Source organism: Ricinus communis, chromosome 10 (assembly GCF_019578655.1).
Source record: "Ricinus communis isolate WT05 ecotype wild-type chromosome 10, ASM1957865v1, whole genome shotgun sequence".
NCBI lineage: Eukaryota > Viridiplantae > Streptophyta > Magnoliopsida > Malpighiales > Euphorbiaceae > Ricinus > Ricinus communis.
Genome location: NC_063265.1, coordinates 18,728,605 through 18,754,512, shown reverse-complemented (window position 1 = coordinate 18,754,512; position 25,908 = coordinate 18,728,605). Strand labels below are relative to the sequence as shown.

Genomic DNA, 25,908 nt, shown 5'->3' with positions numbered 1-25,908 from the left:
TATATATAATTTTTAATTATATTTTCTAAATTTTTAGATAATAAGAAAGCTCACTTAAAACATATAGAATGCACACTCACTAAAATTCAGATAATTATCTAAAAGATTGAAAAAAAAGAAGAAGAAACAAAATGCTAAAATGAACCTTAAAAACTACCAAAAATTAATCAAATTGATGTTGCTAATTATGTGACTTCAGCTTTAATCTGGGTCAAAATCTAAAAAAATGAGTTAAAGTTATTAAAATGTGTAAAACTAGAGGATCTTTAAATAACTAGGCCAATATAAAAGTACTAATTCTTTTTTGAAAAAAATGATATTGTAGTTATTAATAAAAATAAAATGCACTTATGAGGTAATAGATAAGAAAAAAATGTAATTGTTCTTATTTCCTTTAAATCCATCAGAAAAAAAAGAAAAAAAGAAGCACAAGAAACAGTATAAACGCACACAAGCGAATTCGAAACTCTTCTTTGAAGCTCTCTTGTCAGCTGAAGTGGTGCAGAAAAATGCAGGGTCAAGAGGATATTCGCAATCTCCCAATCGACATAACGTCTTCTCGGCTCGGAGGTATCATTTTATATCCACATAACCAAGCAAACACACTCCTTCAACCTTACAGTTTGAGCAATAATTAATGGGTTTTTGTTTTTGTTCGATTTTTTCAATTGAAAGAATGGCTGGTTGATCGGAAAAGAATTCCGTCAGATTGGAGAAAACGGATTGCTGCCATTAGAGCTCGAATCTCAAAAGAGTTATCATCTCTTCCTAAGGATATCGATCCCTATATCCAAACTCTTGAACCTGAAGGTCTCTCTCTCTTTCTTGATCTTATTCCTATTAATTTTTGTATTTACATTTCGGTTATTATATTATTGGAGAAATTTTACTTTTCAATTTAATTCCCTATGTTTGAACAAGGCTAAGTTAATTACAACTCTTTGTTACATGTCTAAAATCGAATCAACATGATTTAAAGAATGATGAATGTGTTTGAAATATCAAAAAATGCAAGAATTCAATTGAATTTGGTGAATAGTTGCTAGAACTTGATTCTTTCAACTTAAAAGGAAAAAAGCAAGCATTTAGGAAAAAAAATGAAATCATGCAAAAAATAAGAAAAAGACATTGCAATAATTTAATTCAATTGAACTCTTGCAAGCAATTTGATAAGTGAAATCATTCTACCCTTCTTGCGTCAGTTATATAGTCTGGGTCTGGAATACATGTGATTACACTGCCATTGTTAAAGATGAGTTCAGAAATTCATTTTATAGTGCAAATGTTGGATTTCTTTTGGAATTTTTAGATCCAAGTTCTGCTAAAACTGAAAGAATTTTGATCTTTTATCATTGAGTTGTTTATTCATAGAAGTCTTCAGGTGTTTGACTTTGATCATCAGTTACTGTTTTCAGGGATTGGGTACTTAGAGGCGAAGAAGATTTATGATACTCTTGTGAAAACAACTCCAGAAAGCCGGAATATATTTGGCCGGCTATCAGGTGCTGCTGTAAGACAGTCATCTCTAGTCCCTCTCTTCCTCAAATTTTTCTGATGACTGTTAAGAATGCATTTTATTATTTCTTAGGGTGCTTGGGAGGCAATTGTGCGTTCTTTTGAGAAAGATCATATCTACCTAGGTGAGGCTGCACAAATAATAATTCAAAATGTAACTTATGAAATGTAAGTTTGGATTTTGAGCTGCCCACTTGATTTTAAAGGAGAATATTCAATACTTGCGTTAGCCAATTTGATTGTTAGAATCGATAATATATTTAATTTTTTTTTGAATGGTGAAGACCATATCAGAAGAAGCAGGTACAAAAGATCCAGCAACAACTAGCAGAACTAGAGCGCAAGGAAACTGATATTAAAAGAAGTGCATCTCTTTCAGCGGCTAAGTATATGGAGGCTTGTCAAGAGCTTGGATTGCAGGTTATAATTTTTTTCCCTTCTACTGATAGTTGCCGAATTGGATGGAGGTCTTTGCTCGTATGGTCCATAATTCAGTAATTTTGTTCACTCTGCAGGGAAACAATGTTAGATCTGAACTTTTAGAGACTGCAAAATCGCTTCCAAGCACATTTAACCAAATTTTAGAAGTTATAAATAGTGATTCAATGTTGAAGGCCATAGAGTTTTATTCCACTTTCGTGAGAGATGTTCATACAGAAAAGGATGTAAGGGAACAACGTTCTTTTTTTTTTCCCCTTGTTCTTCTAAGTATTGCAATATTAATTCTGTTGAAGCATGTTTTATGTCCAGATTAAGCAGCGCAAGTCTAGATTTTTCCCTCAAACTTCATAAGGTTGTCCTCTTTTATTTTTTTGTCCCCTAAATGGGTCCACGTACAATAATTGTTCCAACCAAGAACTTGAAGAATGGAATATTGGATAGTGAATGAACTTGAACAATAACCGGTGCTCAGTTAGATCTTAAAAGCATGATCCTAAACAGTTGGCCATCTCATTAGCGTTCTTTATGTTGAATTAAATGTTAATTTGGCACATTACATGCCCTTTCTTCATTGGTATAAATGCATCTAATGGATTTAGCTGGGTTCCATTACCTTGATTTATATGGCAGGTGGTAGTTATTTTATCTTGAAGGAGTTGGCAGCTATTGGAGATGGTGCTGTCTAAGCTTTTGCTATGGCATTTGTTCTGTTTTGGTAACTCAAGCATATTAATTGCCTAATATGTTATTATTTGTCATGAATGCACCAAAATATTTTAGGAGCCACATTGAAGTTTTGAAGGAAAAATATGCCTAGATTGAGAAATCTTATGAAGTTTTGGGGTGAAATAAAGCATTATACCCAATTCATGCAAATGAAGGTTCAGTTATTCAATCTGTCAATTTACTTCATGAAATTAATTCAGCTTATGAATGTGATTGCAGAAATCTTCATGGATAGTGTTATGGAACTTAAGAGAAATTCGTGAAAATCCCCCAACTTTAAATGTTTCTGCTGGCCCAGAAATCCTTGATATCATGAACCTTCAATTAAGTCACAATGAGACAAGCCATGTGAGAGGGGACATGGACGTTACTGCAGATAATATTGACTGGGATATTTCTGTTGATAGCACTCAGATTGACTGGGACATTGGTGCTACGGAAGAAATAGATGATGGTAGTAATGGTTTGGGTCCTTATGAAATTGTGAATGCTAGTGACATCTTGCAGAGTTCATCACAAAATGAAGCTGTAGAATCTGATTTAAACTCATCAAGTAAAGGGGAAGATAACTTGCATCCGGAGATTTCTGTATCAGAAATATCTTGGGATATAAGTGTTGAACCACCTCAAATTGATGTGGTGGATGATGTCGATTCGCCAAATACTGGCCTGGAAAATCAGAAATATGTCCCAGATTCTTTAACTCACAACTCAGGAGTGAAGGAAGAAAGGAGCCAGCTTTTGGGGACTGAGTACAGGAATAAACTGCTCGATGATCTACATGAGGTATAGCCTTATTTCATTTCAATACGTGGTTGGCTATTACTGTGCTTTTTTGTATAACCTTTTTTTCCCATTATATCAATTTATCTATGGATTTGAGGAGCTTTTGTGTTTGATACGTTATTTGACTGTTGATTTTTGATATTAATGTCTCGGATTAGATGAAAGCATTTTTGAATCAACGATTGGCTGAGTTGAGAAATGAAGAGACTTTATCCTTGCAACATCAAGTTCAGTCTGTTTCTCCTTTGGTGCTACAGCAATATGCTCCTGATGCAATTGAGACAATGTTGTCTGATGTTTTCTTGGTCATTTCCTTGCTGACAAATCGTAAAACACGCGATTTGATCATGATCCTTAACTCCAAAAGGTGCTCCCAGACAATATACATTGTCTTATCCCTTGCCACTTACATTTTCTTTTCTATATTATAATGCAACTTCCTTTTCTAGGTGAACAAAAGTTATTGGTTGGGATAAAAGAACTTCATGTTTTTTCTTGGTGCATCTCATAAATACTAGTAGTTGAAGTGGAGAGGTTGAAATTGCTAAACTGATTTTCCAGCTGACTGTCAACTCAGTCCTAGGAATCAGACATTATATGTTTGAACTGTAACTTAGGCCAAATAGTGGCTTGTTTTTGCATTATTTAAGTTTAAAAAATGTGAAAAATGGAAACTTTAGCAAATAACATCTAATGTTTTTGTTTTGTATTATAAGTGTGATGAGTTGTATTGTTACTTAAATATATTGTGTCTGCCTGAATCCAGATTTCTGGACAGACTGGTTAATACATTGGAGGAAAAAAAGCACCATGAATTGAAGTTAAAAGAGGGATTGAAGGACTTGGCTGCTAAACGCATGGAGCTTCACAATTCTTTATCTTCCTCATGGCCAAAGCAGGCAAGTTTCTTTGCATTATAATTTTTTGGTTCCAGAAAACTTGTGTTATTCCATTTCAGCCCTTCAAATTTCTCCCCAATAGGAGAAAAAAAAGTTGTTTAGCTTTGGACCTACTATTCACTATTTCTCTCTTGCAACTCATTTTTCTCTCTTAAGAATGGACATCTATTTTCATTCACATTTGAAATTAAGGAACAAATGAAAATTGGGATAATGGAGATAATCTCCTCAATCAAATTTGAATTTCGGTTGTTGGTCCCTTATCGAACAATTATATTTTCAAGCAAAAGCCATGATTCCGTTAAAGGTTTTTGAATCTTTTTTCCTTTTTGGTTGGAAGTTTTATAACTTGAATTGTCCTAACAAGAGAATGGAAAAAAAGTCTCAAGAACTTATAGAATTTTTGGAGCTGATTAACTTATACACTAACTGTATGCATACACAACTTGCAATATTCTGGAGTATATGTCGGACAGAATACTATACTTGTTTATACCTGTCTGATTATTGATTTCCCATATTGCTGTGTACTATATCGTAAGATCTGAAGAGTCTGCCTGTCAATATTGCTTCGCTTTAGAATTCATTTACTAAATGAGTATTAGGTGTAGATTGTTGATTGGACAGAGAATGCTTGTGCTCCTTATATGCGTGTACATCTTATTGTGTTATTAATTTGGAATCAATTGCTGCATAAATAGGTAACTGACCAGATTAATTGAATGGGCTCTTTTTATTTAGTGAAATTATATGTCGCTAATTCATGGTACATTCTGTTGGTTCCCCTCTAATGATTAATTTGTCTAATGGAGGGTTTGCATTATTTAAACTTATCTTAGGTTATTTATATCTGGGGAGCAAGAAGAAGTCTTAAATGCAATCAAATATCTTTCTTGAATGAAATATAAATATTACAAAGGGTTGCATATATCATCTGGTTGATTTCATGAAAACAATATATTGAATCATTGTTGCTTTAATATTGCAGGAAGCAGCTCTTGCAAAAACCAGGGAGCTGAAGAAGCTTTGTGAAGGCACTCTTTCGTCAATGTTTGATGGCAGACCTGTTAATATAATAGGCGAGATCAATACCTTATTGAACAGCAGCCCAAGTGGATGAACTTGAGAGACAGGGGGAATGTTATTCTTAGAATGAGATGTTAGGTGGACAATAGCTGTTAAATCTTTCATCTTTTTTCTTTTCTTTAATTACTCTTACTGTAAACTGAAACTCATAAGCATAAAAAAAATATTATATTGGTACTCTGTTTGTTCCATTCAGTCAAAATTTCTGAACATGGAAATGATTTTGGGAATGTCATTGCTATGTATTTATGCCTGTACATATACCTCAAAGCTATTTCTGCACGCTTGCACATGCCTTGGTTTTCCTTCTCTTTTTCCATTTTTTTTCTTTTTTCCTATTTATATGACTCTTTCAGCAGCGGTTGCATAGAAGCTCTTGAGATTTTACAATTTAATTATGTTCCCAATTTTTAAGAGCTTGATTTTGATCTTCAGAAGCTATCTAGAAATTATTAAGTTTTTGGTTCATGCTTGTATAATTCGTAAGATCAGAAATTGTTTTAGGTATATGATGTGCTGACATATTTGCTTAGGCATCAGTTGGCAGAAGTATGTATTTTTAGATACAAAGAGTGTACACTTTAATGACTCCATAATTCTGCATAAGAGCAGCACAGAAAAGGAGGCTATTTATCCTGTGTTTCTTTTTATTAACCTCTCTACTTCTTTAGGCATTATTTTCTTCCGGTAAACAGATTCATTTTCTGTTAGATTAAATTATCAAAGTAAAGAAAGTAAAACTGGTAAAGCTATTAAAACGTAGGGTCATGAATAATGAAGAGAGACAAAAGAATTCTCTCAGCTTGAGAGGTAAGCAAACCTCAGTTTCACCGGATTGAAGAATTAGAGTGCCTATTATTATGCCTTAATGCTGATACATGATACAAAACTAATGTAGGGTTACAGATTTACAATGTTGACAATGATATATTGTGCTAAGTGTATTCGAGTTACAAAACTTCCCCAGTGCTTTCGATGTTGACACTCCAAGAACGCCAGGCATATCAGTTTTGTGTGCCTTTTGACTGCTTGCAATATCAGGTGGAGTAAAAGCTCACTGTGGGAGAGCTTACTAAGCAGGACTGTTTTCTATCAAAAGGCCTGTCAAGGAGATCAACTTCAGTGCCATCTACAGCACCGTTTCTAGCATTGGTGAAGTTTTGCAGAAGAGATGCCAGAGATTCCACAATTTCAGACATAGGTGGCCGGAATAACTTCTCAGGCTGTTGAGATTTTTCAGTACAGGAAACTAGAGTAACTTAAATGTAATGAATTCAAATTCAGAGTTTTGTGATCAACTGTTACTCTCATAAATTGCACTTCTGATAGGTATGGCAGTACCTGAATACAGAAGGAGACGATATCTGCATATCTGGAGATAGTCTTGGAGGTGAGTGTTCTCTTGATGCTTGGATCAACCATCTGTGCCAAATACGCATTATCATGAAGCCGAGATGAAGCCCATTTTGCCAGTGATTGCTCCTTTCTAGACTTTGAGCTGTGTTAGAAGACATGAAAGTTTAATCAGTAGACATGACAAAATGTAACGGAACATGTTAAGAAAAGATTTAAATTTAAAAGAAAGAAATAGTACTAGTCATACGACTCGTACCTATCAAAAGGTTTCCTTCCTGTTAATAGCTCCAAAAGCAAGACCCCAAAGGCATAAACGTCACTTTTAGTGTTATCTGTTCCTGGTTCCCCATGTTCAGGTGCAGTGTAGCCAGTATCACCAACAGCAATTTCAGAAGCCTGTTTATAACAATTTTTAACAGCAGTAGATGCACTTAATGCACAGCTTGTATAAAAATTACGCTTAGCAGCGTAGCCGTAAAAGGACCATGTAATTGACTTAAGCTCACTAATCTCCTTGCAAAATAAATAAGCCAACGAGCATCACAAGGCAATTTAAATTTCTCGTGTTGGATTACAAATTTGCATAAGCATAAGAAAAAGTAAGAAACTAATGAAGTACTTGCCTTAATTTTAACACTGTTGCTGGTCAGCGGCCTCAAAATTGCAATCCCACAGTCACAGAGACGAGGCTTGAGTTCTTCATCAAGTAAGACGTTGGAAGCCTTTATGTTGCCATGAGCAATAGGAGGGCAGAAAGTAGAATGCAAGTAGCTGAAATCATCAATTTGAAAATGGGCAAAAATTAAAAACATGGGGAAGATTATAAAATATTATATATAAATAACCATATATGATTCTGAAGGACACAATGATATACTATTACTTATAGATTTACTATTACTCCCTTTAAAGAAGAATCATTGTTATATAATGAAATTGAGTCTTGGTATGCAAAAATCTATTCTTAGTAAAGGCGTGAACCTGTTAAGAGAACTACTGGATACTTACTCCAGAGCCCGAGCAACACCAAGTGCAATATTGAGACGAACTGTCCATGGCAGTGGTTTGTATCCTTCACCATGCAGAACATTATCTAGAGATAAACTTTTGATATACTCGTAAACAAGGAGATGCTGTCCATGTTCTACACAGTATCCAAGAAGTGTCGCAATGTTTGGATGCCTTAGTCGAGATGCAGTCCAGATAACATCCATGAATTGTTCTTCTTCTTGGAAAGATAGTGATACCATACTGATGTTTCTCACAGCCAATATCTGAAAAAAATAAATGGAGCGGGGTTGGTTAGGAGTCAAAGACCTCTTATACTTGATTCACTTTTGAAAATTGTACAAGCAATCAGAAAATTCTGAAATATGTACTTGGCCATCAGGGAACTCAGCTCTGTAAACAGAACCAAGAGATCCCTCTCCGATTAGATTCTTTTCACTGAAACTGTTTGTTGCTGATTGAAGTTCTACAACGGTATAAATTTTAGCACTTGCAGGGGCTTTGTATTTCTTTGCAAAGCTTCTTCTTCTGGACATTTTTTCATTTCTTGTACGGCAAGCGGGAGGTACATAGTTTAGTCCAAGAGTAGGTGGAGATTTGACTGGCAAGAGCTGTGGGCTTGCATCATATGCTGCTGGCGAACAGTCTTCTAGCGTGCAAATAGAATAAATGGACAAAAAAATTATTTGAAATATAGAAGAATTGTTGATGCAGAAGAAGCAGTGAACTGAAAAGTAATTAACCTGTGAGCCAATGCATTTTAAATATACAGGACAAACTCAAGCATGCTTATGCCATCATTACAATGATAGAATTTCAAACATTAGAAAAGTCTATGCATGTCCAATATATCGACACTAAACAGATTCAAAAGTACATGCAATACATTAACTAATCATTGCGGCTGAAAAGTTCGGAGAATTACGCTGGAATTTTGTGTTAACAAAGAGCCCAAGGAAGTCGGTGAATTTGGATTAAAAAATAAGAACATATATAGGAGATAAATTCTTATCACCATCATATCCACTCATATTAATTCAGGAAATACACTGATTAACTGGGAACTAAGTAGAAGAAAGAGTTTGTAGTTACGACAGTACCAGAGACAAGAGGTAATTTATAAATATTTGAACATCAAGATCAAGCCTGCAGTTTTAACTTTCAATAGTCACTTAGGTCATATTAATACTTGTAGTGTATACTCGGGAGTCTCACCTCTGTTTCTAACTGGAAAATCAACGGATTGCTTAACACGGACTGCAAAAAAAATTGCAGCACAGGCCACCACAAGAGTTGTCCCACCAACAACACAAGCTATTCCTCCGGGACCTAGCCTTCTCTTCTTGTGTTCAGCTGCCTTGTGATTGGGATAGTTCTCAAGGGCACTTGATTCTGCTGACGGGGGACCACTAAAATTTTGCCCAATGGTCACATTTTCCAGAGGATAATTCCAGGGTGGATAGTTGGCTCCTATATGGAACTTATTCCCATCAATCCTAGTAAAAAGTACAACCAAAAATTGATGATTGGTGCTTAGTGCAGGAAATCAGATCTATCAACAGTTAGAACCTTTTGATCACTTACCACAGATTTGGTATGTATTGAAATTGAGTAGGAATAACACCGCTAAATTGATTAGATTGGATGTTCCTGAGAGCAGAAATGAGCAAGGAAAGGATTAAATGGGTCATATCAGCAGCAAAATGCAATCAAAAAACGTAAAATACATGGAGGAACATACAGGTCGGTTAGGGGAAGATCAGCAAGGTAGATAACGGATCCAGTGAATTGGTTGTTCTGCAAGAACCTGCAAATACAGCCGAAGCAAAAATAGGAACCACATGGCATACAATAGAAGAAACACACTGCAACGTGGACCAAGGTCAATTTATGGGAAGTTGTATAAACTCACAATCTACTAAGATTTTTCAGAGAGCCAAATGAAGGTGGCAAGTCTCCGCTGAAGTCATTGTATGATAGGTCCCTGTGACAGTATATTGAGTTTTTATGAGGAATCACTTCACGAAATTCTCTGCAAAGAAAGGTCAGGAACTAGGAACTCCAAAAGGTGAAGGGTTTAAAAAGGAACAGGAAAACTGAAACGCATGATAAACTGAATATCAAAAGAATCCATCCTCCCAACCCATGATTTTTCAATTGTTATATTCACTTTAATTTGGAAAGAACAAATATCCAAAGAAGTGGATAAGAATAAACAGTTTCGACCCAAGATTAAGTTCAACTCTTTAGATACAACATTTCCTTATGTTATATTGCAACAAAGAAATTCAACGAGTTGTTCTATAGTTACTTCTGCATCTAATTACACAAAACTGGTAACAGATTACCAATTAAAGAAGGTTCAGAGTTGTGCATTGGCCTCCTATAATAATAAGCGCCAGACACTCGTTTGAATGCTTATATAGTAGCAATATGAGTGCCTTACTCTTGCTTAATTACAATTGCTAAACCCAAAAAGGTGCAGAAACATACATTGCTTTTAGATTCTTTAGGCCAGTGAACACATTGCCAATGGGCCCAGACAGTAAATTGTGGCTTAGATTCCTGGAAAAAGACAATCAGAGGATTCATGAATCCACTCTTATTCAGATATCAAAAAGGAAAAGGGAGTTTAACACCGTACAAATGTCGAAGAACTTTTAAGCTTGACAGCGAATGGGGTATATTTTGGCTCAAGTTGTTGAATGCTAAGTTGCTGCATTTCAAATAAAACCATTCATAAATAGACGAAATTAGTAATCTGGAATACAGAGTCTAACCATGAGTATGACCAGAATACAAAAGCAGCAACTTACATGTTAGTGACATTAGGAGGTAGGCTATACGGTATTTCGCCCAGAATATAATTGGAGCTAACATCCCTAAAACAAGAAACCAGATTAAAAAGAAAAGAAAGGAGAAGACGACAGAAAGCAGTACTTTGATAGGAAAAAATAATAAGTAAAACTTAAACTTACAGGTACTTCAAGTTGTGGAGATAATGGAGCTGGGTTCCGAGGTACCCACTAAGGTTTAGTCCCTGAATTTTACTGAATAACGTAGAAGAACATATTATTTGGCCTTAAAACTGCTGGCAACTGTCCAGTAGAATAGACAAAATAAATAAATAATAGGATGCATTACAGGTGTACTATAGATGATCCAGAACATGATACTCCAGTCCATGACTCCTGACATGGATCCCCTCCTTCCAATTTCCAACTCTTGAGCTGTGGGGGCTTATTCAGGGCCAAATAAAGATTTTCAAGGGCTATGACTGCATGTAATTTTGAAGGACCAGACCATTATTATAAAGATAAATCTCATCATCTCATAGAGAATTAGGCAGATAATTAAGCACAGAAAAACACTATAACGTTTATACCAAGGTAAAAGCAATAGTCAATAGATGATCAAAATAAATTGCCAGAAAGAAGATCAAGTCAAAGCAAAATTATGTCTGGAAAAGGATCAAAGTTTCTGGCCATCGGCCACTATCTGATTTATGAGAATCCCGCATAGTTACTGCATCAGATCAATAACTTGCAAGTAGCAGATCAAGAAAATCCCATCCTTGTTATATGATGCATGATTAATTGGTCTTCATGTACTATCTCCAAAATGATAACAATAGCAATTCCAGCAAAAATAAATAAATAAATAAATAAGTAATGCCAATGATACAATAATCCGCATGTGTTCCATGATTGAACAATTAAACCTGATTCATTTATTTTCCCGCCATTTCTTCTACCTAGAGCGTTAATAAATAATAATAACAATGTTTACCAAAAAAAATAATAATAATAATAATAATAAAATAATGAAAAGAGATATTTTCCTGGCCTATGTGGACATTCTTTTTTTCTTTTCCTCTTTTCAGAAATACGTGGACTTTCTGTTTGGTTGCATAGAAAATATGTAAAAGAAACGAACATTCTTAATCTTGAGCCGATTCTGTTCTTGTCATTTTCCAGTAACCAAAACATCATATTCAAATTTCTGTTGATTAGTTTTCTAAATAATTAATAAAAATATATAATCTAACACACTTTAGTTTAAAGAATTGCCAGTGCAACTTTTATTGCTTTAACTGTATAGTCTAACCGACTCAAAAAAAAAAAAAAGGATATTCTAGTCAAGAGAAACATACAGATCCTAATGAGTTAAGCAAGAGAATATAAAATCACGAGAAAACGCTATTACCATCGTACGGATCAGTAACTGCCCAAGCCTGTGAAACCAGAATCGCCGAGAAGACGATTACAGTGAAATAAAACTGTAGTATCTCTTTAGCCATTATTACTATCTCAGATGTTAATTTTCTACGAAAGATCGAACAGTGTAAGTTCGTTAAACAAGAAGTAAAAAATGCGACCTGTTTGTTTGCCGAGAAAATGACGTGCGTACGGAAGAAACAAAATGTTATATTCAAGAAAGATACAATATAAAGTTGAAAGAGTTACAGTTTTAGAATTTCAAGACTATAAAGTTTCTTTTTGTTTTTCCTTCGTGTTTTTCTTAGAAACCAAACAGTAAAAAGAAAAGTAGGGTTTTCATGAATTGCTTTTTGTTTGAAGAAGCCATTCTTTGCACAGAGAGAGAGAGAGACTGATTTTGACTGCGATCACGTGAAATGAGTATAACAATATAATCGCTCTTCCACGTCAGCAGAAAACCGTTATGGTCGTTTAGGACTCGTGCCGTGCACACGTATTGGCATCGTTGGGCTTTGTGGACATTGACAGGCCCAATATTGGCCTATTATTCTGGCTCTTGGTTTGCGCTAATTCTCTCTTGCTTTCGTCTCTTGAAAGGTTTGATGAGAATAATGGCTGAATCAAGAAATAAGCTAACAGAAGATGGAGAAGAGGAAGATTACATGGGAGACCTCTCTCAATTTCTTCCTCCTGAAACCTCCAACTCTCCTATATTATCTTCCAAAAAGGTCTGTTTTTTTTTTCTTTTTGGTTAAAAACTCCATATGTTTGTTTTCTTTTATTTTCTGATAAACCCTAGAGAGAAACTGTAATTTTATTTCCTATTTTATATGCTACTAGATTTAAGCATTTTAGACTCATTGCAGGTCTTTTTAAATAAAAAAGCCTGAAAGTTGTTTGGAACGTGTAAAAATGGAAGAATTTAAATTGAATTCTTTCGTTTTGGTAATTTTTTTTTTTTTTAAAGAAAAAATGGTTTGGTTTCAACTTAAAAAAAAAACCAGGCATTTTTTAGAAAAAAAAAAAAAAAAAAAAATCATGCCAAATGTAACATGATTTTGGAAGAATTCAATCCAATTGAGCTCTTGCATATGAATAATTCCTAACAAGGCCAATAAGAACTAAGAATTGATTTTTCAGTATCTGAAAATTAGCAATGATTTTTAAGAAGGTTCTGTTAGTAAAGAAAGCAATTTTGGATGATAAAACAAAGAAAAGATAAGAAAACTAATGGAATTGAATAGTTGTATTATGTGTAGCGTAAATTTATGCACATCTATTACACATGTTATAAGAACATGTGCGGCATCTACATATAATTGTAGGGAGTATTGACTAACAATGGGATTGTGTTTTTGCAAAGAATTTGCTTCGATTTTATGGTAGTTTTCATTTCTTATTTTGTTAGCCACTGAGGCAGAGAGTGCTCATTGTCATTTTATGCAGATTTCAAGCAATAAAGTCTCAGCTGGTGAATCATTCAAGAAGAAGTCCAAAACCCTCAGCTGGCAAGAGCAGCGTAGACGTGAAAGAGAGAGAATGCAACAACAAGAGGACGAGCAAACCTTAGCGAAAATAGAGGCTCCGATTCCACAATCGAACATTGGATTTAAGTTGTTAAAGCAAATGGGTTATGTCCCCGGTGCTGCTCTTGGTAAGGAGGGCTCAGGGAGAGCTGAGCCAGTGGGGATTGAAATTCGGCGGACACGAGTTGGGATTGGAAGAGAGGATCCACATAAGGAGAAGAGGAAAAGAGAGGAGATTGAGGCTGAGTGGAAGAGAAGGAAGGAAGAGGATTTGATGGTAGAGTTTGGTTCTCGGCAGAAGTCACAATGGCGGTGTAAGAGGGTTGTAGTAAATTTCCGAAAAGCAAAAGTAGCGCTTGACCAGTTGGAGAACAGAGAAGTTGTAGAGATAAGAAAGAATGAGGAGGAGGGTGAAGAAGAGGGAGAAGAAGAGGAAGAGATAACAGAGGAGGTATGTTCTCAAAAGGATTTTTCTTGTTACTCTTTAGAAGTTTCTTAGCTAGTCATGGATTTTGATACATAAATGGGATCGGAATCATTGAGTGTCTTCAGGTTGTGCCAATGATGTGCTCCACCAATATATTAATTGTTCATGCTAGTTGGCGGTAGACACACCAAACTACTTGGTATTCACTTAATAACAGTGTTAATGGTTGCATGTGAAAATTCAATGTTTTGTGTAATAGTTTGTGATGAAAATGTTAAAGAAATGGCTACTAAATTTTGAATGTTGATGATTTTTGTTTTACGCCCTTAAGTTATATAAGATAGAGTTGGCTACTATTCGTCATTTTGGTGACTGGCATGTCAACACCAGTTTCTGGTGGCTCGATAAGTTTCTAGTCTATTAGTGGTGGTTTGCTAAGAAGTTTATCATTGTTCAGCTGATATGGCATTTATGGACTGGGTCAGCATGTTAGTGGTGAAGGTTTGTGAGACGCGCCTTCACTTCTCCAGTGCGTTGTACTGGTGCTCGCGTAATCCATAAAGCACTCACCTACTGAAGGTCACCTGCCTTACTTCTGTGAAGACATCAAGGCCTGCACCAATCCATGTGGACCTTGTGCCTTTAAAACTTTGCTTTATCGGATTGGAGGTAACTTGGGACTTGGATAGTAAATTGCAAAGCTTCAGGGCTGTTGGGACTTTCAATTTCCAACCACTCTTCCCGAATCATTCATTTTTTATGCTTTCATTTCTTGCTTTGGTGGTTAGGTGCACACTGAAGCTATAGAGCACTCATCTACTGAAGGTTGCCTGACTTACTCCAGTGAAGCCATTAGGGCTGGACCATTTGAGCATCTGAAAAATTTTGCTTGTCAAAATGGAGATAATAAACAGGATATTGGCTTGAGGAACTGGATAAGTAAATTCAATCTTTTAGGCCTATTAAAACTTTCTTTTTGAATTACTTTTAGTGAACCATTAATCTCTGAACTTTCAGCCCTTGCTTTGATTTTGGCTTTAGGAAACTAGGCTGCACTGGTTGCTTATTTAGCGTTTAACATTTTAATGTGTCAGTTTTGGCAACAGAAATTGTCTGCGAATTCTTTTTATGGTTCCTTGTAATTCTTTCTCATGCCAGTCATATACACATACATACACACACTCCGAAAAGGAAAATTAAGTTCATAAAACATGGTAAAAATTATAAGATTTATTTCTATTTTTACTAATTGGTTATAATAAATTCTAGTAAACAAGTTTGTTGAACAATAAATGCACCTTATTTCAGCAAAAAGTACATGTTTGCCGCATCTCTATTTTGTCAATGGCCAAGTGAAATAGTCTCCAAGTAATAGTTAAGAATCTTGTATTTTTTCACTTCTTTTATATTCATTTCACTCTGTAAATATTTGTCTATTTCCTGAAAGAAATTTTACTCTTTATGACTGTAATTCGCAATAAACTTGTGGATGCAGGATTTGCAAGAAATTTTAATGAAACTGAGAGATGAACATAGATACTGCCTGTTTTGTGGATTTCAGGTATGTCAATATCTCACTTTCTACCTGAAGTCAGAGGAGTCCAAATTAATCGTGCATCAATGCATATGCCCGTAGGCATTGCAAATTTGAAAAACTAGTACCTGACGTTAGATTTTGTGCTTGTTCCAGTATGAAACAAAAGAAGCGCTTCTATCTGACTGCCCTGGAACAGACGAAGATGACCATTAGACTGAATTTTGCCGTTTAAGGGTGCCTTTTCAGATGCAAACTCTTTTATAAGATTGGAAAATCAGGCTCTTTTTCATATTTTATGGTGGACAAAGTTGCCTTCGTTCTGATCATATTTGAAATACAGAAAATGCAGGAAGGGAACAGGTTGTTTATATTTATAGTTCACATGCTGCAGATGGGGATTATATCCATGGTATACCTTGTAAACGTTTGTCTTAGGGTCTTCCATGATTAGGGTTGGATAGCTGCATTAATTGTACCATACAACTAGTTACATACAATAGTTAGTTAATTAGACAATGGAGTTTCATCTTTTCCAAGAGCTGAGTCCAAATATTGATGTTCATGATTCTATACCAGTGTTTCACTGATTCAATTAGATTGACACAGATAAGGTATACCGTAGAAACATGTTGCAATTTGAAGGTCCAGTGAGATTCAGGCACAAGTAGGATTTTGGTTTTGGGTAGAAGAGTACTGTTCTGGGATGTTTCCTTTTTGCAGCATATGCTGTTAAACGAACCAGCTCCGCTGCCTTCTAGTGTGCAATGTCTATGATTGGCATGCAAAAGAAATAGTGAATATCTTAAAAAAAAATTATCCTGTTGAACATTGTATTAAGCAATAGTAATAGAATAAGTTATTCTTATTACTCTCCTGAATTAACAAGTTCATTCAAATGTAAACTAAAACCTGAACAAAAAATCGTTAAAAATGTAAAATTCAGTTACCCTTGGAAAACTAATTGATTCTATTGTTATTTTCTATCCACTTGCAATTAGCTGCAATAAATGCAGAACAGCGTTTGCGCTTGGACTATATTAGAATATAAGGGCATGCAAGCACATCTATCGTATGATATTAAAACAGCAAGCAGATGCAAGTTGCTAATTGGTAAAACAAAGGTAATCCCTTGTTTTTACGTTGTCTTTATAATAGGTGATTACAGACCAAGAACCAAAATACGATTGGTTTCTGATTTGCCAAACTAGAACGGGTTTATCCCAACAAAAGATCAGGTATAACATTACTGCCCAGCCTCTGGATATTCCAGTTTTCTTATTTAGGGTAATTGAATACCTGAAAGACTATAAACCAGAGAAAGAGGGCCGCCTAAAGCGACCAGTTCATGTGCTGAGTAGAAGAGTCATAAGCCCTAGAGTGATCAAGTTCCATATACTGTCTCCTATTTTGTTGAGACAGCTCAAGCTCACCCGCGAAATGACCATTAGGAGGCTGCGAGATTTGACCAAGACCCAGATCAGGGCACATCTCATGCGAACTGCTACCAGCTTCACTGCCCTTGAAACCCCAAGAGGGATTTGGATATTGATTGACAGCTGCACCATGAGGATTTGTTGATTGAGCCAGGGGTGCTCCTTGGGGATCAACTAAGTTCTTCACCCCAAGCCCTGATGCTTGGTTTCTTGAACCCCATGGTTGATTTGACAGAAGAGAGAGAGCACAGGATGAGTCAGCGATGCTGACTCCTGTGAAGCATTCTCCTGAAGGATTTTCAGAACTGGAAAAACCAGTCCCACTTGCTGAACCTTGCAGATAAAGGTTAGATGGAGGATTCTGAGAGCTAGTCTGCCATGGATTAGGAATAGACCTTCCTGCGCCAGTGGTATGGTTCCCAGGCACCCTCTCAGATGGCCTTGCACTTGGCCATGCATCCCTCGCAGAAAGCCTCGGGTAAGCACTGAAGTCTACAAGAAAGCCTCCAGCTCTGCTGCTATTGTCTGTCATGACATAAACAAACAGATAATAACACTACAACCATAATGCACATCAGAAAGTTAAATATTTCTTCTGGCAGTTGTAAAGAGGACCTCTAAAAGTGATTTCTATTAGTGAAGTCTTACCAAAAACTGTTGAAGAGAGTCGGCTATAGCGAGATGACAACAGTGATCCAGGCGGTGGCTTCCTCCGTCGCTCATTATGACCTGCTAGGCGTCTGCGACAACTTCGTTTTCCTTGGTCAAATTCAGGAAGTTGATGAAATCTGATTACAGACTAATAGGTAAGTTATTAGCAGACACTGATAGGAAACATCATCAATATTATCTCTCCATATATTGCATACAGCCAATGTGGAAATCAAGTGAATAAACAAGAAATAAGCAGTCGAGCAGTATCTCAGTTCAAAAATTTCTTTATCCCAAGCCTAAGCACCGGAATTATACAAAAACAAAAAGAAAAGCCATCAATAACTTTAGGATGAAGACCCATAGCTCAGTAAGGGTGTCCCATCCTAACTTCAGCAAACATGTTGCCCGTTCAACCCAGCCAAGGTCTCCATATTAACATACTTAGTACAGATCAATGACCATTTTCTAGTGGTCGATGAAAAGTACGAGTCATTTACCCTAGAACAAGAGCAGGTTGGGTATCAAAGAAGAATCCCCAACAATGTGGATGAACAAGGTCTAGAGTTGCCAGTAAACCCCAAATACATCTCAGTGCATATTCAAAAGCTAGGCTAGCATTTTATTTAAAACACTTCTATCACAAATTTCAAGGACACTAAAGCTAAATAACATCAAACTAAAGCCACCAAGAATTGAAGTATTGAACTAAAAAAATTTCTCACTTCTGATAGCTAAACAAACAAAATTCCAGGCCTTAGTTACAACAATTTATCATACACGACAACAGAATGAGAACAAGTTGTTGACAATATTACATAAAATGATAGTAAAATCAAAATGTTACCAACAATATATTTTAGTAAACAGCTAACCAAGCAAGAAACTTATTCACAGACATTTCTAACTTCCACCAGATAACTCATGCAAGTTGTCCTCAATTCCATTCATTTCACTGAGTTTAAATTACTGACCAATCAACTTCTCACCTTCACAATCAATACACTCCACTCCCATTTTGAAGATATTAAGGACTTTGTTTTTAATGAAAAATAATTAACGTGATTAAGTATTAATAATTTTACTAGGGAGTTTAGCCATATATACCATGAAGAATATCCAGCCGGCATGTAAGGCAGCTTTCTTTTAGTTGCTAAGTGATAGGTACTTCAGATCCCATTAGGATAAATGTGAAACATAATAGAGGTCCTGCTTGAACAACATTACCAAGTCATAACTATTGAAATCTAAATTTGAACCATCCACCCATTCAATACTTGTTAAAAGGACTCTAATATCATCTCAGGTGAGATATGGTCATACCCAATGATTTTAATTTAATATTTGACAAGATATATGATGGCTAAAGATGAGAAGGGTGGAGGAAAGAAAAAGCTTTTTTTGTGGTTAAACTCTTTCAGATTGGTGCACCTTACTAAGTACATTTCACATCTGAACTACCTATCCTTCAATCAACTTAAGACAAGGATAATCATAAATACTGAAATATTCCATAAAATCTTTAAGGTAAGGATTAACATCACACAACTATTTTTATCTGGCAGATCTGACTGATAATTCCTGTGAATAAAACCTTTTCACCATATTCATGTCAAGATGTTTGGTGCATTTCTTGCTCATCGAGGCACAGGACTAATGGACCCACAATACCAAAAGTCAACATCTATGAATATTTTGACACATTTGTCTTTGAATGGTATGAAGTATCTTGCATGCAAACACAAGAGCGTCCAATCATGTTAAATTTATATATGAAGGCTCCAAAACATCTAACCTACCGAATCTTTCACCTAAACTTACATCACGTTTTGGGGAAGACGAGCTTCCATAATGGCTAAGGATGAGGTTTACATTATACCCAGAACGATAACTATATTTCTTGACGAATGCTAGAAGATAGCATTCACATCTAGCATTAAAATATATTGACTTCAAGTGGTCCAAAAGCCAATCTCCAAATAGGAGACCAATCTAATGACAAGTCATCATCTGGATCCCTATCTATACAGTTTTAGAACTCATGCTTTGGTTCATAAAAAAAGGTGGTAGCAACATGTTTCATGAAGCTTTAAATATACAGAAAAGGTGCATAAACTCGTTCAAGTAAGCAAACTATCTCATATACTGTAAATTTGAATTCCTACTGAAACCTGTCCCCATGCAAGCAAGGTAAAATTCTTGAATGTCTGTAGATCTAGCTCAAGAAAAAGTCTAACTCCCGTATTTGTGTTCCTTTATTTTTTAAATCAAGTTTGGCATATCGGTTATAGTATACCCAGAGACAATCATAATTTGTTCTTTTACCAGCGATAGAGACCATATTTACCTTTTAAACAAGACAAAGGAATAAATCTCAGAATGAGGTTACAAAGCTTATAAAATCTCAACATGGAAGCTGATCCCAATACTATCACAGAAAAGTGTACTAAAAGCACTCGTCTTCATCATAGATTAGAAACAAAAAATTATCCCAGCAGGTCATTCTTGTCATACCAGAAGCACATGCTCTCAGAACATTTAAAGAAAAAGCCAAAGGATAAGACATGATGGAAGGATGACTTCTTCATATAAAATTCTGGACCACCTCATATAGCCATCAGTGAATACAAGGTCCCACATGTCAGATGAATCTGGAAGCTATCAATGTTAATCTGGACAATCGGAAGGTGTAGCAGGCATGTATTATCCTTTGGATCATTTTTAATATATAACAATACTGTGCAGCAAGATAACAATTAAAAATTGCATGTAAGTGGTACTTCACATATTCCATAGTACAACGTATGAAAGATTTATGCCTTTGGTTTCCCTTCTCCCTCCATTGATCAAAGACACATAAGTATGGGATCCAAGAGACCATTTTCACCTTTTTGGTTGACAACTTAACACAAAAAGATCTACACCTTTCTAAGTCGGGAATTTCACAAGCACACGAAAATGTTTAGAGGAAATCCTACGCCAGACCTACAAGAAAAAGCTGAAAACAGTATAATCTTCTTTCTTTTGTGAGAAGAAGGAATACATTCTAATGTGTCCCTGTTTATCGGAGATTCCCAATGATTAAAATTTGGGATTAAACCATCCCAAATTCTGATGAGGATGAAGAGACTATTTAGCCTTAGATCCAATGGTCTCTAGATCGAGCAAAAAGCATATAGTATGAATCATTAGTTTTGCTGTCACTTGTCATAAAAGGATAAATTTCTGCTAATTTATGAAAATTTCCAAAAAGAAAAGGGAAAATTAAGCTTAAGAAAAGGGAAAGGAATTATCAAGTCCCAAATGAACAAAATTTTGCCTAGGAGTCTCAAGTTTGTATCACACTAGTTGAGTAGGGAAGCTTATGGAAGGGTGAAAGCCATAGACGGCTAGTAATTCCAGCAAAACAGAAGTCAGAAGATTCATAAAACCCCTTGTAAGACTAAAACATAATTAATATGTAAAGATTCAAAACAGATGTTCCCAGCAAAAAAATGGAAGGAAAAAGCTGATGAAACATAAGCCTTACCAGTAAAGCAGTAACCAAAAGCTGAATAAGTTCACCTCAAGAGTCTATTGCCAAAGCAGTTTCCATTATACACAAATACCTAAAACCAACCAGTTCACCTATCGTAACCCACAAATATAATTGAGACATGGACAAATCGACAACCTGAACTCAAGACTAATAGTAACTTCCAAAACAAACAAACCAAAAGAAAAAAAGCACAATGTAAACACCCAAATAGAACCCATTCCAATTCCATAAAGAATGTTTAATTGTAATTAATTTGTTAGCCTAATAAATCCAAAAGCCCATCAATGATTAGAAAAGAAATGGATAAAAAAGAGGGAGGAAAAGTTCAAAAACTTTCCAAATTGACAGCAACAAACTTTCTCTGAGGGCAAAGAAAGATAACCATGAACCTATTGAAAAGTCATTGAAAGCTACCACTTAATCATGCACACCCCACTTCTACCTAAATCTAAAAAACCTTACCACTTAATTGTGAACACCCCACTTCTACCTAAATCTACCACCTCAATAAATTGATAAAATACCTTAGCATAATTATAAACTTCCTTAAAAAATTTGGAGAAGATGAGTAAAATAAAACATCAATCCAGAACCACAGGGAACACACTGTAATAATGGTAAGGAACACACAGAAATTCAAACAACAAATGCAGCAAAAGGACATTCCAACGGCACCAATAGACATTATTGAAGATCCACCAAAATCTATATGTACGAAAAGTAACAAGTAAACAGCATAAAGAGAGAAAACAGTAAAGAACGACAGAAAGAAAGTGAGAATTATAACCAAACCGACCTACTACACTGCTGGCAAAATCTTTGTTCCAAACCAGCAACAATGACCTTAGGAGACTTAGAGTGCATACCACAAACTTTATGCCTTGAATAGTAAGCCTTAGCATCACTCAGATCCACTTTACACCCTTCAACTTGACACCTAGGTGGTTGCTGCTGCCCACCATGAACCTTCCTAGCCGGGGCCCCAGACCCAGATGATGATGATGATGAGCCGGGTGAAGAAGACTTAACCGGAGCCCCGGACCCTGCATTCTCAAAATAGATTTTTTTGCCAAATTTTAACCCATTTATTGACTCGGATGGTGGAGAAGAAGCTTTGCTGGAATTACCTGACTCACTTAAAGAGCCTGAACCCATTTCCATAACTGTTGCTTACAGTTCATTCATGGCAGTTTTTTGTGGATACTTCTTCTTTTTTTTCTTTGTGTATGTGTGTTTGTGATTGTAAATGAAAGTGAAAAAGAAAGTACAGAAAGAAAACAAAAGAAACGGAGAGGGATTGAAGCTTAGACTATAGAGAGAGGGACAGATAAAAAGTAGTGAAAAGCAGAGACACCTGACACTGGCCCATGACAGCTTGGGTTATAGAGTATCAGTACACTGACTGGCCTTACCAAGAAAGACCCTCTCTTTCAAAATTATAGACAAGAACAATAATACAGAGAACCAAAAAAAAAAAAAAAAAAAAACAGGCACTTTGATGAGTTCAAGGAAGAAAGCACAGAACTTTGGTTACATAGCAACTAATTTTAAAACTCACTCTCAACTGTTTTTTTTTATGGAGAGAGCTTTTTCCTGTTTCTTAGTTTGTCTTTCTTTCTTGCTTGCTTTCTCCATTTTTTTCCAAGAATCAAAGAGTTGAGAAGTGACTGATACTGTTCTTGGGTTTGTTGGGTGCCCACATTAATGTTTTTTTTTTTCCTTTTCTTGATTTTTGATGCTGTGAAAGGTCAGAAAGACCCTTTCTTTGTTGATCGTCTTCATTCTTGTTCTTGGTTGGTGAGCCACAGATTTTTAGCAGCAGCAGGATTGTCTTTTAAGTCCACACAGGTGCCCTGATTTGGTAATTTGATGATTGATGTCTTTAACTCTCTCTTTTCCAAAATATTGTTCTTTTCTCTACATTTAGGAGCTGCAAAATTGAGGAAGGTGGAAACTTGAGTTGATAAAAATGGTAAAAGATTTTCTATTTAATAAATTCAGAAAACGATCACAGAAATTATAAATCAGTGAATAACTTTTTTTAATAAAAAGAAGATGGATTCTTGGCTGTTCATGAGTTCTGCCTTTACATTTTTCTTTACTTTGTTATAAACATAAACCGACTTCTTCTTCTTCTCTTTTATTTTTTTTCTTTTTGAGCCTATGCAAAAGTAGATTCTTGAATATATTTAGAGCAGTAGGATTTACCTTAATACTATCTCTGGTTGGAAATTATTAAGTAATTTATTTGATTTGAGAAAAATATATAAAAAATTTAGAATTTATTGAATAACTTATCTAAAATAAAATAAAAATAATAAAATAAATAAAGTATATTTTAATATTATAAAATGTAATAATAAATTAATATAAAATTTACTTAAAAACTTTATTTATTTTATTAATATCTAATTTAGTTATATAATTAATTTTATATAAATTTTAATATATATATAATTCTAAAGTAATTTTTGTTAAATTTTATAGATTTTATTTTTGTTTTTCTTTTCCTTTTTCTCGTGTGTAACAGATTTGCTTGTGATTTGTGAATAGTAAAATTTTACAATTTGTGATTTCTGTTATCATTTGCTTAGCTTATTTATTTGTTAGGACCACAGTGCTTTTAATATCAGATGCCATGGACCTAATTTCTAAGAACCAACAGAACCGAGTACAAAAAACCAAAATCTGTGACGTAATATTTGAAATAAATAAATCAGAAATTATTAAACTAAAGAAATTAGGATCACCATCTCTAAAAAATTTCCTCATTAAGTGGAAGTAAAAATCTATTTTGCTATTATTATTTTTTAGTTTATGTTTTTAATATTAAAATATTTGTTTTAATTAGTAGACTGAGAAAATCAGGAAATATTAATATTCTTAATAAATATTAATATATTCTGCTTTAAAAACAAAATAAAAAAATTGGTACCGAACAAGCCTTAAAAATTGCATTTGATTGGCAAAATCATTCAAAAAATAGCTTAAAGATACTTTGATTTGTCAAAAATATTTAATTTTTAGAAATCAACTTCCAAATTTGTAGATCCCATTTCTACTTTCTCATTTGGATGGAAAAATAGTATATTCATGTAAAATATGAAATAATTAATTTTCTATGAAAATATAAATTAAAAAATATAAGTGGAATAAGATAAATCTCTAAATAATATTATTTGAAAATAATAATTTAAATCTTTTTGTTTATTTTTGTATATATCATAAATTTTGTCTACAATGTTATTTAACTAAATAAATTTTTTATACAAAACTACAAATCTTCCATTCCATTAAAAAAACATAAAACTTGATCAATAATAAAATTATTTTTAAATTGAATATATAACAAAAATATATATTTAATAAGTCTTAAATAGTTTAAATTTAGCTCATATTCTATATACAGTAATCCCTTTATGAATTAATACAATCAGTTGTAAGATAATTTATTAATTTATAAAATACTTTTATAATAGTCAGTTAGAAAGCTTAAATATCATACTAATTCAATCTCAAATATTTATTATTTATGTTATCAATGAGCTTAATATATATACTTAAAAAATATTAAATACAATTACATACTTCAAATTAAAAATTAAATGCAAAGAATATTAAAAAATATTATTAAAGTATATGCCTTCAATAAAAAATTTATTTTCCTAATATTTTATAGGATAGCAGAAATTTTAAATTATAAAATGCGACTAGCTTCAAAAGAATATTAAATATGAAAATTATTAATCTAAAAATATATTACTTTACCATTGGCCCTTGTAACATTTTCAATATATTATTAGTTATGTATTCACAGTATTTCAAAATATATATATATATAGAGTATGATTTGTATGAAAATTTAAATAAAATTTTATCTTGTTATTTGAGTTTACTTTGACATAATAATTCTATATTCTGAAAAAAAATTATTATATTTGACCAGACATTATAAAGTAAATTCTTTTTATGGTCTGTTTGAAACACAATATTGCAATTGACTTGCCAATTATTATTAAATATACATGACCAATAGTGCATATATAAGAATTACTCATGTGCAAACTTTATCATTTGATATGTGTCAAGAAAAATGATGTTTCAATAAATTAAAAAAGCAACTTTTTTTTAATATTCCTTATTAGTGCTAATATTAAAGAGCCATATGCTTTATTCGAACCTCACTATATAGGTAAATACTTTAGAGTATACTTTATAGTGCTGTAATTATTTTTCTATATTTTGAGATATTATCTAGTTACAACAACATGAGTTGTTTAAAAAGCCTTGGACTGATTCAACTCACAATTATACTACTTTCCTACCTTTTAGAAGTGATAGTTGTAGATATTTAATAGAGATAGTTCATTTTATATTCAACTTATTTCTAAAATTTGATCGGTTGTGCTTCTTTTATAGCTATTTTCTTTTTATTTTATTTTACTGATATCAATCAGTTATAATAAACTGATATAAAAACTAATAAAATCTCTACAGCCTGATATAGTATTTGACTCATATGATCTCTAATTTTAACTTGGTACCAGAGCCTTACCTAGGCTAACATCAACAACTAAAAGAAACTCAAATAACCATGACAACTCCTCCAAGCACTCCAAGTTCTGAAGAATCATTTCTTTTACTTAATCCGCATAACAAACTTGCACTTACTCAGTACAATGCAATCAAGCTTGATCAAACTAATAATCTTCTATGAAAAGCAATGATCATGCCAATAATTATAGGCCACAATTGGACA

General features: G+C 34.2%; 4 protein-coding genes across 6 annotated transcripts; 2 read left to right on the top strand and 2 right to left on the bottom strand.

The window, feature by feature from the left end:
• The first annotated feature begins 409 nt into the window (after positions 1–409).
• Positions 410–5,633, top strand: LOC8277449 (CDK5RAP3-like protein). The gene is made up of 10 exons (XM_002532294.4): positions 410–570; positions 676–810; positions 1,416–1,510; positions 1,589–1,683; positions 1,800–1,935; positions 2,031–2,180; positions 2,902–3,468; positions 3,627–3,835; positions 4,235–4,367; positions 5,356–5,633. Exons 1-10 carry the CDS (start codon positions 510–512, stop codon positions 5,485–5,487), a joined length of 1,713 nt encoding a protein of 570 aa, XP_002532340.1. The 5' UTR covers positions 410–509; the 3' UTR covers positions 5,488–5,633.
• A 570-nt stretch (positions 5,634–6,203) lies between these two features.
• Positions 6,204–12,399, bottom strand: LOC8277450 (protein STRUBBELIG-RECEPTOR FAMILY 2). Of its 3 annotated transcripts, none has more exons than XM_048379808.1 (16): positions 12,024–12,399; positions 10,962–11,094; positions 10,796–10,867; positions 10,634–10,699; positions 10,462–10,533; positions 10,311–10,382; positions 9,730–9,801; positions 9,559–9,624; positions 9,402–9,467; positions 9,033–9,313; positions 8,189–8,466; positions 7,818–8,083; positions 7,433–7,580; positions 7,066–7,205; positions 6,795–6,951; positions 6,204–6,702 (listed from the first exon to the last, which is right to left on the bottom strand). In XM_048379808.1, exons 1-16 carry the CDS (start codon positions 12,115–12,117, stop codon positions 6,583–6,585), a joined length of 2,103 nt encoding a protein of 700 aa, XP_048235765.1. In that variant the 5' UTR covers positions 12,118–12,399; the 3' UTR covers positions 6,204–6,582. The 3 variants fall into 3 exon arrangements, with proteins under 3 accessions (XP_048235765.1, XP_015582794.2, XP_048235764.1); XM_015727308.3 differs by having other exon boundaries at positions 6,204–6,676; positions 12,024–12,394; XM_048379807.1 differs by having other exon boundaries at positions 6,204–6,676; positions 8,189–8,463; positions 12,024–12,393.
• A 196-nt stretch (positions 12,400–12,595) lies between these two features.
• On the top strand, positions 12,596–16,122 carry LOC8277451 (G patch domain-containing protein 11). The gene is made up of 4 exons (XM_002532296.4): positions 12,596–12,765; positions 13,484–14,014; positions 15,486–15,551; positions 15,681–16,122. The coding sequence occupies exons 1-4, from the start codon at positions 12,640–12,642 to the stop codon at positions 15,738–15,740; spliced, it is 783 nt and encodes a 260-aa protein (XP_002532342.2). The 5' UTR covers positions 12,596–12,639; the 3' UTR covers positions 15,741–16,122.
• Positions 16,123–16,634: 512 nt separating this feature from the next.
• On the bottom strand, positions 16,635–23,309 carry LOC8277452 (squamosa promoter-binding-like protein 9). Its single transcript, XM_015727314.3, has 3 exons — positions 21,946–23,309; positions 17,609–17,748; positions 16,635–17,485 (listed from the first exon to the last, which is right to left on the bottom strand). The coding sequence occupies exons 1-3, from the start codon at positions 22,308–22,310 to the stop codon at positions 16,857–16,859; spliced, it is 1,134 nt and encodes a 377-aa protein (XP_015582800.1). The 5' UTR covers positions 22,311–23,309; the 3' UTR covers positions 16,635–16,856.
• Between the last annotated feature and the right edge of the window lie 2,599 nt (positions 23,310–25,908).

What these genes read in the sequence shown, in the direction of transcription:
- LOC8277452 (XM_015727314.3), bottom strand. Translation starts at nt 22,310, where the DNA reads ATGGAAATGGGTTCAGGCTCTTTAAGTGAGTCAGGTAATTCCAGCAAA. An exon ending in TTTTGCCAGCAGTGTAGTAG is followed by an intron (nt 17,749 to 21,945) that starts GTCGGTTTGGTT and finishes GTCTGTAATCAG; the next exon opens with ATTTCATCAACTTCCTGAAT. An exon ending in ACTCTCTTCAACAGTTTTTG is followed by an intron (nt 17,486 to 17,608) that starts GTAAGACTTCAC and finishes ATGTCATGACAG; the next exon opens with ACAATAGCAGCAGAGCTGGA.
- LOC8277451 (XM_002532296.4), top strand. Translation starts at nt 12,640, where the DNA reads ATGAGAATAATGGCTGAATCAAGAAATAAGCTAACAGAAGATGGAGAA. An exon ending in CTATATTATCTTCCAAAAAG is followed by an intron (nt 12,766 to 13,483) that starts GTCTGTTTTTTT and finishes CATTTTATGCAG; the next exon opens with ATTTCAAGCAATAAAGTCTC. An exon ending in GCCTGTTTTGTGGATTTCAG is followed by an intron (nt 15,552 to 15,680) that starts GTATGTCAATAT and finishes TGCTTGTTCCAG; the next exon opens with TATGAAACAAAAGAAGCGCT.
- LOC8277449 (XM_002532294.4), top strand. Translation starts at nt 510, where the DNA reads ATGCAGGGTCAAGAGGATATTCGCAATCTCCCAATCGACATAACGTCT. An exon ending in AACGTCTTCTCGGCTCGGAG is followed by an intron (nt 571 to 675) that starts GTATCATTTTAT and finishes TTCAATTGAAAG; the next exon opens with AATGGCTGGTTGATCGGAAA. An exon ending in TGCTCGATGATCTACATGAG is followed by an intron (nt 3,469 to 3,626) that starts GTATAGCCTTAT and finishes GTCTCGGATTAG; the next exon opens with ATGAAAGCATTTTTGAATCA.
- LOC8277450 (XM_015727308.3), bottom strand. Translation starts at nt 12,117, where the DNA reads ATGGCTAAAGAGATACTACAGTTTTATTTCACTGTAATCGTCTTCTCG. An exon ending in CAATACATACCAAATCTGTG is followed by an intron (nt 9,314 to 9,401) that starts GTAAGTGATCAA and finishes ACTTTTTACTAG; the next exon opens with GATTGATGGGAATAAGTTCC. An exon ending in GGAAGGAAACCTTTTGATAG is followed by an intron (nt 6,952 to 7,065) that starts GTACGAGTCGTA and finishes CTTCTAACACAG; the next exon opens with CTCAAAGTCTAGAAAGGAGC.